Source organism: Rhizophagus irregularis, chromosome 20 (genome assembly GCF_026210795.1).
Source record: "Rhizophagus irregularis chromosome 20, complete sequence".
Lineage (NCBI taxonomy): Eukaryota > Fungi > Glomeromycota > Glomeromycetes > Glomerales > Glomeraceae > Rhizophagus > Rhizophagus irregularis.
The window spans coordinates 1457353-1469033 of record NC_089448.1 but is presented as its reverse complement, the minus strand read 5'-3'; the positions used below and the strand labels follow the sequence as shown (position 1 = coordinate 1469033).

The window sequence follows — 11681 nt, the reverse complement described above, 5'->3', positions numbered from 1 at the left end:
CAGATTAGCTATTATACAACGGCGTTAAGGTCAAGACAAATGGTTCCATATTTCATAATTTTTCTAAATAATACTGTATAAAGTTTTATCTGATATTATAATAATTATTAAACTATCACTATTATACCAAAAGAATTAAAAAACAAATAAACAAATTGAAAGAATTGTTGAAAGTGTTTGCTAAGCTAATAAAGCAGGTAAATCATAAGAGCACAAAAAATTCTATTGTTCATAAATAAGCTTTCATAAATAAACTTTCATACTTATCAATTCATATGATGCGTCACTTTTGTTTAAATTACTTGTATTACAACTATCACAACTAAGGAGCGGAAGATCTTAATCATAATTAGCCACACGTGACAAACAACGAAGTTAAAATCTCTTAAACAAGGGGTTAAGAGAATTATTCCTTATAAAATATTGTAAATAAATTTATCTAATTTTTTCTCATACAAAATAAATAAATCACTTATTCCATACATAATTACATAAAAATCTAATACAAGTTCTACATAGGGACGAATGAAAACGATTACTTTCGTTTGATTGATTTTTATGGCAAGCCGCACTGGTCAAAAGTGTGCTGCATTTTGCGGCAGGTGCGCCTGTTTTTAGGCGCCTGAGTGCGGCAGGTGCACATAGTTTTTAGGCGCCTGATGCGCAGGATGCGCCTGGTTTTAGACGCCTGAGGCGCCTAAGTGCGGCAGTTGCTCCTGATTGCAGCAGATGCGCCTGTTTTTAGGCGCCTAATTGCGGCAGGTGCAGCAGATTGTGGCAGGTGCGCCTGTTTTTTTGTTCATAGGTTTTTTTTGGAAATAAGCATCTTCTGAGCTTTTAGCATAGATCTACGTACATTGCCAAATTAATTTAATAATCTGATAAAAATAGTAAGGTTAAGCTTTTTTTGGTTCAAACTTGTTCCAATGGATCGGATGTTGTTTTATCCTTGAAATTATCACTTTTTTTTCAACCAACTAAATTTTATTAAATTAAATGTTCAAAATAATTATGAATATAAACATATAAAAAAATTTTTATCTTAATGGATTATCCATTGTATCATTTATTTTTGTTTTATTTTTATTTTTTTAAATTTTTTTTTGCTTATAATCTTGAATAATTTCATTGTCTTTCTTTTATAATTGGTATTTTTAGTTTGTTTTTTAAATATATTTGTATAGTGAAACAAGTAAAATTTATTTTTAAACTTCATATGCAATTTTACAATAAGAATTCTATTACCTTTTGATTGCATACTAGTTAAATAAAAGATTTTGACTTTTTAGAAATTCAGTCTCAACATTCCATCTTTTAATGTAAAATAAATACATGAACAAGAAAATTGAAAAAACTAACAACTGAATACAATAATCACAAAAAGGTCTTTTATGTTTGTTATTATTATTAATCATATTAATACAAGATTTTATAATTATTAAATTATTAGGAGTTTATAAATTACCCGGGTTCTAAGATAGGAATTTTTTTTATTTCTAGTAAAATATCCAGGTCTTATGAAATTGGATATGCAGTAATCCTGCACCGTGATAAAAATAGTTTAAAATATATAAGTAAAAATGTGTCAGTTTAATATTATTTTATAACATTTAGTTAAAAAAAAAAAGTCAAAGGTACAGTATCTTTATTAATTAGTTATATAAATTATTTTTTTTAATATTATTACTATATTATAAGTTATAAAATTTAAAAATATGCTAAAAAAATTATTTTTAATAAAAGTATTTGTAAAAAAAAAATTATTTTTTGTTAAACATAATAATTTAATAGTAATTTAATATAGGAAAAAAACATTTTTACGCGGGTGCGTAGCAACGCGCCCCCTTTTTGGTAATTTTCTCATAGTAAATATGTTGATCATTTATTATCACGTGACATCGTTAAATTTTCTGATGTTTGAATAAACGTCGCATAAACTTTATGTACATATTATAAAGCTTTCAAAAGACACGTACTATGCGTATTTTTGCTTGCCCTACAACTTTACTTTAAGATTAAAGTATGGTTTGAATGGTATTTTTGACTTTTATATATGAGATATTATAAAGGGTGCGTTGCAATGCACCTGCATATAAAATTTAAACCCTTTAATATATTATAAATTTTTTTGTTAAGTAAGGTTTTTAAAGACAGAAATTTTATTTTACAAGAAAAAATGAGATTAACATTGATAACATAATTATTAAAATGAAATAAAAATAAAATAGAGATTAATTTTGAGGTAATGCTAAAGTTAGTAAACTATTTTTATCATAGGTAGGGTTACTGCTTTGTGAAAAGGGAATACTATATGCAATTCTAGACAGTAGCCCTGTTTACTTCCATTTGATTTTTTTCAAAATTTTTAAAAATTGGAACAACAACTGATGATCTGTGTATTAGAGGTTGGAACCGGTTAAGCTTAATCGGTTAATTAACCGGTTAAAACGGTTAACCGGTTAAAACATTTGTTAACCGGTTAAAAAACAATTTTTAACCGGTTAAATTAACCGGTTAAATTATCCGGTTAAATTAATAGGTTAAATTAATCGGTTAAATTAACCGGTTAAAATGCGTAATTCTGGCCAAATTTACAGTGCCGGCCAGAATTATAAATCACGGGACTTCGGATAAAAGTTTAGCCACCAGGTAAGAAATTTTTTGTGTTATATATGCGGGCCGAAATTCATAGTGCCGGCCAGACAATTTTGGCCTGAATTTCGTCTTTCAGCTAGAGTTTCGTTTCGATTGTTAGAGTTTTGGTCTGGCCTAATTTTGGCCGGGATTAAAAATATATTTGATGCTAATCCTGGCCGAATTTTAATTCTGACTAGGATTGAGTTTTAACCGGTTAATTAACCGGTTAAAGGTTTGGTTAACCGGTTATTAACCGTTAAGACTTTTTGGACCAGTTCCAACCTCTACTGTGTATTCCGAAATTTTAAAATGCAATACAGCTTTAACATGATCGGTTGAAAATAAAAAGAAAAAATTGAATATGATTTTATACTCAATTTTAATTTGCTAAAATTAATTACACTAGAATCGGATGAGCAGGGCTAGTATAAATATTTATAGTACATGACTTTGGTTAACTAAAATTTTCAATACCAATGCTATACCCAGTAAATAGTTTTTGTATAAATTTATACCAAACGGGCTCATTGGCTCAAAATTAGCTCAAATTTATGCAATAAATAATCCAAATTTAAGCCAATCTAGAGCCAATTATATATGGATGAGCCCATTTGGTACAAATTTATACAAAAACTATTTACTGGGTATATTTGAGCAAGCTGAGTAATTTCTATTAATTTGCTACATTTATACAAAACCATGGATTATATAATTGTACAGTAGTATATATGTTACACAAAATAATTAGTGATTTATAAAAATTTTATGCAATTATTTCTATTTTTGTTTAATAAACTGAGATTAACTGAAGGTAATATTAACTAGGAAAGACTACTTCTTTATGCTCATATATAAATCATGAAAATTTAAACAGTAGATAAGATTTGTAATAAATTTTGAATTTTTTGAAATAAACTAAAATTGTTCTCATTTAAAAATAGTATTATAATAACTATAGCAGGATAAAAAGAGATCATCACACAAACCACAAGTCTGGTGATAATTCCAAGGATAGAACAACATCCAATCCATTGGAACGAGTTTGAACCAAAAAAAAGCTTAACTTACTATTTTTATCAAATTATTAAATTAATTTGGCAATGTACGTAGATCTATGCTAAAAGCTCAAAAGATGCTTATTTCCAAAAAAAGCCTATGATCGAAAAGGAACAAAAAACAGGCGCACCTGCCACAATTAGGCGCCTAAAAACAGGCGCATCTGCTGCAATCAGGAGCAACTGCCGCACTTAGGCGCCTCAGGCGCCTAAAACCAGGCGCATCCTGAGCATCAGGTGCCTAAAAACTATGTGCACCTGCCGCACTCAGGCGCCTAAAAATAGGTGTACCTGCCGCATTATGCGCATCAGGCGCCTAAAAACAGGCGCACCTGCCGCAAAATGCGGCACACTTTTGACCAGAGTGGCTCGCCATAGATTTTACTGTTCACTTATATACTAAGCAATTTATATAATTCTTATAAAATAATCACTATTGCTCAAAATTTGATGAATGTGATAATTAACTGCAAAAAAAGATTTTCTACTTTGTTTGTGATAATTCAGATCTTATATAACATTTAAAACGATCAATTATTTGCAAACTTCATGTAAATGTAGAAGTAATTTATTAGTTAATTGGTATAAATACTCATAGAATAGCTACATCATACATATAATTTTATAAAATACATAGGCTACAAACATTTACAATTAGAATTAATTTTACATTCACCAGAGGTTAATTTAAATTAATTTACATGAGGCGAATTTTACTTTAATTTATATAAATATTTATTATAATAAAGGTGAATTTCACCTTGATTTACGTGTAATACGTTAAATTTCCAATATTTTATGTCGAAATTCACTAAAGATAAATTTACACCTTAATTTACATAATGCACTATATAAACTAATTTATCTTGTATATAATGTTGTATAAAAGTTTTGTTTTTTAGATTTTTTTTTTTAAACTGAAAAAATTTAAATTTTAATATAACAAATATAAATTATAAAGTATGATAAAGGTTGAATTTTACCTGGTGTGATTTTTACCCTTGGTGAATTTTACCCCTGGTGAACGTTAAGATCACTTTTACAATTAATACTTTGAATTCTTGCTAAATTAAACAATCTATGACTTATAGAGTATAGCTATTATCTAATTCTGCATGATTCACATATTTAAAATCTTTAATTATTCCATCACTCTTATATTTATTTATCAATTTTGTATAATCCTCTTCTAAATAAATGGGATCAACAGTAAGTATGGAAAGTGCATGTTTACCTTTCCATTTTTCAAAGAATTCTTCCAAGTTTTCTAAAGAAAATTTAATTCCATTACAGATCCTAATTTCCTTTAAATTAGATGATGCTGATCTAGTTAATATTTTTAATAAAATTTCCCCATTTTTCAAATATTCTTCATTAGTTTCAATATCACTAAAAATTAATAATAATAGTGATTTTAAATTTTGACAAATTTTTAATAATTTTTCAAATTCAGCGAAATGTTCTTCTAATGATGGAAATGTAATTGACAAATACTCAATTAAAGGACAATTTTCATATATTTTACGAATAAATATGAGAGAATTTTCATCAAAGCCTTCATAGTCGCAATCAATGGCATCATAGGGTCTAAATAAAACTTCCTTAAGGCGACTTCCACTATTTTCAATTATACTATAAATTATATCTATTCTATTATTATTCATACTAAGAAGTTCAAGTTCGCTATAAACCTGCATTTGCAATTTATCTACTTGTTCATCTTCAAAATAAAGCAATGCATCAATTATTAATACTTTTAGTTTAGAAAATTTTGAAAGTACATCTTGTAATATTTCGTAATCACGATTTAACATATATTCGAAAAATACTTTTAAATAATTAAGACTTTCTGCTTTTTTTTCTAGTGTAAGAAGAACTTTTTCGTAATGATCATCACTCGTAAAATGCCCATCATTAAAATCATCTACCCATTCAAAATGCTTTAAATTCTTCTGAACTTCAATTAACCTAACAATCCCATAATAAGATTTTGGATCCGTATTAAAAATGATGAGTTTCTGTACATATTGACAGTAAAGTGTTAATCCATAAAAATATGAAGCATCAGTAGATGTTTCACATGTTAATTCACAAAGTGACTCAAGACGGATCATGGCTTCCGGAAAATAAAATATTTGATGTTTAATTGATTTCATATCAAAATACTTCAATTCTGGACATTTTCTCATAAAGAGAAAGTAAAATTCTTGTTGCATAAAAAATTGATTATAAGCTAAAGTTGATCCAATAGAAATTATATTATTTATAGTATTTACATTGATACTTCTGCAAAAAGAAAAATAATCAAACAAGAGCGATTTATTTGAACTCGAAGGTAATTTGATTCCTCGATCTGTTATGAATTCTTTTATATCAACTGATATATAGCAAGCAATAATGAAAAATAAATAGGTTTTATTCGCATAATTAATATTACTGTAGCACCAAGGATTCCTCCATAAAATTGGTACCACAGTTTCACACCAAAGTCTATTAACCATTAGACATGAAAAGAGTGATTTTGAATCTTCTTGTAATTCTTCAAATATTGAGAGGAGAATATCTTCATTGAGTCCGGACATTCTTTATTCAAAAATAATAGTAATAATAATAATAATAAAATGACTTAAAAAAATTTTTTATAAATAAAAAATATTCTTAAAAAATAAATTTTCAAAATATTAAATATTTGAACGAAAAATTTTTTTTTTACGATATTTATATTGCTCCGATCAATTGCTAAATTTATTATTCTGCACAACAATAAACTTGATCAAATGATACAAGTAATGTTTCACAATAACGAAAATAAATTACGCCCACCCACTCACTAAACTATCAGGGTGAAAAATCAAGCATGGATTGACAAAATATTACACCGTGCCTGACATTTTACCTGTTCATGCTTATCTGTACGTGCTTGATATTTTTATCTGTTCATGCAATCATGCTTGATGTTTATCTATCACGTGCTTGATATTTTTATCTTGATGTTTTATCTGTATGACTGTACGTGCTTTGATGGTTTTATCCGACCATGCTTGACATTTTTATCCGTCCGTGCTTTATGTTTTTATCCATCTGTGCTTGATATTGTTATCACCGATTTGGTCTGGAGTGATAACTAACGTCAGAGATGTTAAATTGAACAGTCGTGACAAAAAGGCCAAATAAAATGATAAGTGTTTTGATAATATTGTGATAAATATAAGAGTATCACTAATAATTCTCAGTAGAAAATTAATAATGATGGTAAACAATGTAAGAGTTTCTTAAGATAGAAATCTATCAAACAAATAATGACAAACACAAAGGCAAAACAAATAAAACACGCAAAAAGTTTACTACAAAGAAAACTAACAAACAAATCATACAAAAACACAATACTTCGGATAACACAATCTAAACTCACTGTTAGATTACCCAGGTGTTAACAACCTTTATTCAAAAGAAAATATTGCTCTATATATGTTTACATTTGCACACATGACAGTTTAAACTTATCAATATTATCCTATTATACTAATATGATTAATCAATCAATTGTCCTTTTTCCATTGCAATTATCTGTAGAAACCTTCCTATTGCTATTTCGTAATAGTTCTATGTGTCTATATGATTCATCAACTATGTAAAGTTCAAGAAACTTCTCTAGCTAAACTAATAAAGCAATTTTCTAAGGTTATAATAATTAAACTGATACTTATAATTGAATACTTATGAGTCAAAAGTACTAATAATACTAAAAGTGGTTAATTAATGTAAATAACTAATAAAACTAAAATATATTATAAGAAATGTTTCATATTGTAATAAACTCAGCCATAATCATAGGATTTCTGCGTACTACATCATGTGACTTGTTCGATCTTTAACTATTTTCATGGGCAACCCTAACAATAATCTTTGATTAATTCAATTTCAAGCAAAAATTTTGGTAACAATATTTTGTCCGTCTGTGCTTGATGTTTTTGTCCAACTGTGTTTGATTTAATCCAACTATACTCGATAATTTATCTTTGCCAAAAATTAGTTTCTTTGTCAGCACAGGGTTGATATTTTGTCGGTCACATGTTTCTAAGTTTAGCGTAGTTATAAAAAATTTTTTTTTTTTTATTGGCTTTTTTTTTATAAACAAATTTTGTAGAGAATTTTTATTTTTAATATATTTGTTTGAAAGAATTTCTTTGGGAATTTTTTTAATAAGATTTTTTTTTTGACATATACTTAATTTGTTGGAACAATTTTTTTTAACAGGAGAATTTTTTTATTTGATAGAGAAATTAATTGAGAATTTTTTTTTTTGTAGAAAATTATTTGAAGAATTTTTTTAATAGGGAAGGTTTTTTTTTGATAGATAATTTCGTTAGAAAATTTTTTTAACAAGTGAGTTTTTTTTTGATAGAGAATTTCGGTAAGAATTTTTATTTAATAGGAGGGAGTTTTCCTTGATAAAGAATTCTTTCGGGAATTTTTTTTAATAGGTGAAAGTATTTTTTGACGGAAAATTTTATTAGAGAATTTTTTTTTAATAGGGGGATTGTTTTTGATAGAGAATTTCATTAAAGAATTTTTCTTTAATAGATTTCGCGGAGAATTTTTTTTTGGTGGGCCAGCATTACATTTGGCCTGAATTGTAGCTATGGGCAACCTATAATGAAGACATTGTGTGTCTGAAATCTGAATCCTAATTAATAAGGACATCAGATGTCCGAGTTCTGGTGGTCAGCTAACCAGCTTATTTTCACATGAATTCTTTCAATATTGGGTAGTGGTTCGGTCTATGTTATTAGCCTATGGGAAACAGGACATTGGTTATCTGCCCATGGGCCGCCCATATAAGGGTTATAACTTATAACATAATAAACATATACACTTGTGACTTAAATAGTAAGGTTATAAGTTATAACCTTTGATGTGCCCAAAATTATGTGGCGTTTATAAATATTTTTCAGAGATAGCACCCCTAGCTTCATCACTATCATTATTGGACATCACATATGGTCCATTAACGCAAGTTGGACGTCAAATACGTTCAGTCTCAGGTACACTTAATCAATAAGCCACATGATAAATACTGCGCATTTGTTGAAATTATTTTAAAAAGTAATATAAATATACGTATTTTAATTTTTTAACTTTACTTACCTTAAGAATTGAACCTAAGACACTAAATATTCATTTTTCGTGATCTAATCACCTAGGCTATTTATAATACGTATGTTTTTGTTGAAAATCATGTAAGTTAATATCTTACTATGAACTTATTGGACAGTTCGTCATATAACTGTTATAAAACAGTCTTGTTCAATCATTGTCCGTAAACATAATAATTATAACGATTAATGACTTAATAGTCAATTAACAGTTATTGGACATACTGTATATTTCGTTAATTTTACGTAAAATTACTGGACTGCCCGATAATTTAGTGATGTCATTAATATGACGACTATGATGTTTAACTGGAATTGTATCATTTTATGCAAAGGATTAATTCAAATCTTATATACAGTACTGAAACGATCAATTATTTGCAATGTCGTGCAAATATAAAAGTCCAAATCTTCAGAACATATATACTTTATTAATTATTCAGATCTGCGTTATATAAAACTCTATTATTGTGATAAAACAGTTACATCATACATTATAATCTTAAGAAAAACATAGACTACAAACTTTTATAATTAATACTTTGAATTCTTGCATTATTGTCTAGCTTACAAAATATTAAACACAATAACTAAGTGAATCTATGTGACGAAAATATTTGAAATCTTTGATTACCCCATCACTTTTATATTTATTGATCAATTTTGTATAATCTTCTGTTATATAATAAGAATCAATAGTAAATATAGAAAGTGCATGTCTGCCTTTCCATTTTTCTAAGAATTCTTCAAAGTTTTCTAAAGAAAATCGTAAATCATCATCACTAAATCTAATTTCTTTTAAATTAGATGGAGCTGATCTAATTAATATTTCTAATAAAATTTCCCCATTTTCCAACCTTTCCTCAGTTTCAATTTCATCCACATTATATGAAATTAATAATAATGATTTTAAATTTTGACAAATTTTAAGTAATTTTTCAAATTCAGCGAAATGTACTTCTGATGGTGGAAATATAATTGTCAAATATTCAATTGAAGGACAATTTTTATAAATTTCACGAATAAATTTGAGAGAATTTTCTTTAAAGCTACCAACTTCATTATCAATAACATCATAGGGTTTAAATAAAATTTTCTTAAGACATCCTCCGCTATTTTTAATTATACTAGAAATTAAATTTAACATATTACATCCTATATCAAGAATTTCAAGTTCATGATAAACCTGCATTTTCAATTTTTCTAATTGTTCATCATCAAAATGAAGAAAACTTTCAATTATCAATATTTTTAGTTTATAAAATTTTGGAAGTATCTTTTGCAATAATATGTGTTCATAATTTATCGTATATAGGAAAAATATTTTTAAATAATTGAGACTTTCTGCTTTCTTTTCTAGTGCAAGAAAAATTTTATCGTATAGATTATCAATCATAAAAAGCTCTTCATGAAAATAATCTTCCCATTCAAAATGCTTTAAGTTCTTCTGAACCTCAATTAACCTAACAATCCCATGATTAGATTTTGTGTCCGTGTTGATAATGATGAGTCTCTGTATATATTGACAGAATTGCGATAATCCATAAAAGTATGAAGAATCAATAGATGTATTACATTTTAATTCACAAAGTGACTCAAGACGGATCATGGCTTCCGGAAAATAAAATATTTGATGCTTTATTGATTTCATATCAAAATACTTCAATTCTGGACATTTTCTCATAAAGAAAAAGTAAAATTTTTGTTGCATGAAAAATTGATTATGACCTAAAGTTGATCCAATAGAAATTATATTATTTATAGTATCTACATTAATACTTCTGCAGAAAGAAAAATAATCAAACGAGAGCGATTGATTTGAACCCGAAGGTAATTTGATTTCTTGCTCTGTTATGAATTCTTTTATATCATCTAATAAATAGCAAGCAATAATGAAAAACAAATAGGTTTTATTCGCATAATTAATATTACTGTAGCACCAAGGATTCCTCCATAAAATCGGCACCACAGTTTCACACCAAAGTCTATTAACCATTAGACATGAAAAGAGGGATTTTGAATCTTCTTGTAATTCTTCAAATATTAAGAAAAGAATATCTTCATTGAGACTGGACATTCTTTATTCAAAAAAAAAATGGCTTAAAATAATTTTTATAAGTGAAACTTCTAAAATATTTTCAAAAAATAATTTTTCAAAATATTAGAACGAAAACTATTTTTTTTTAAAAGAATGAGTGAACAACTCCTAAATTTGATTATCCTGTACAACCATAAGTTTGATCAAATGGTACAAGTAATGTTTCACAGTAACGATAATCAATAAACAAAATTACGCCCACCGTTCCCGTTCTGATAATAAGTCCATCTGGGATACCCAGATAAAAATTTGGTGTTGTAATTATCTCATGCCTTACCGTATAAAAGGACCCAGAAATATATATAAAAGGGTCAGGTTTGAGTTTGCGTATTTTGAACTAAAAAAGTCATGAAAATCTTTCCTTTTTTAGATAATTTTTGATAATGCCAGTCAGACTTTTATTTCCTATTATAGTAGCCGACTGGCATTATCATAATTCCGGCCTTGAAAAAATGCGTAGTAAAAAATTTTTTTCATCACCTGACCCCTATATATATATTTCTGGGTCCTCGTATAAACCTGTTTATAAATAAATGTAATTTTTTAAAAAACAATTTTTTATCAGAGTAAATAAAACTTAGGATACAGTATTATCATATTTATGTTTTTTATAGATATAGCCAAAATTTTCATCGACCAACCTTTCACCAAGGTTTGTATTTATATAATCGCAAATCAAAAGTTATCCAAAATAAGAAAAGAATGATTTTTTCGTTTAAAATAAAAAATTGTTTA

At 27.2% G+C, this 11681-nt stretch overlaps 2 protein-coding genes across 2 annotated transcripts; both read right to left on the bottom strand.

The window, feature by feature from the left end:
- Positions 1–4777: 4777 nt before the first annotated feature.
- OCT59_012943 (uncharacterized protein) lies at positions 4778–6274 on the bottom strand (the record flags this gene model as incomplete). The annotated part of the gene is made up of 1 exon (XM_066140486.1): positions 4778–6274. The coding sequence occupies one exon, from the start codon at positions 6272–6274 to the stop codon at positions 4778–4780; it is 1497 nt and encodes a 498-aa protein (XP_066001368.1).
- A 3151-nt stretch (positions 6275–9425) lies between these two features.
- On the bottom strand, positions 9426–10925 carry OCT59_012942 (uncharacterized protein; the record flags this gene model as incomplete). Its single annotated transcript, XM_066140485.1, has 1 exon — positions 9426–10925. One exon carries the CDS (start codon positions 10923–10925, stop codon positions 9426–9428), a length of 1500 nt encoding a protein of 499 aa, XP_066001367.1.
- Positions 10926–11681: the final 756 nt, after the last annotated feature.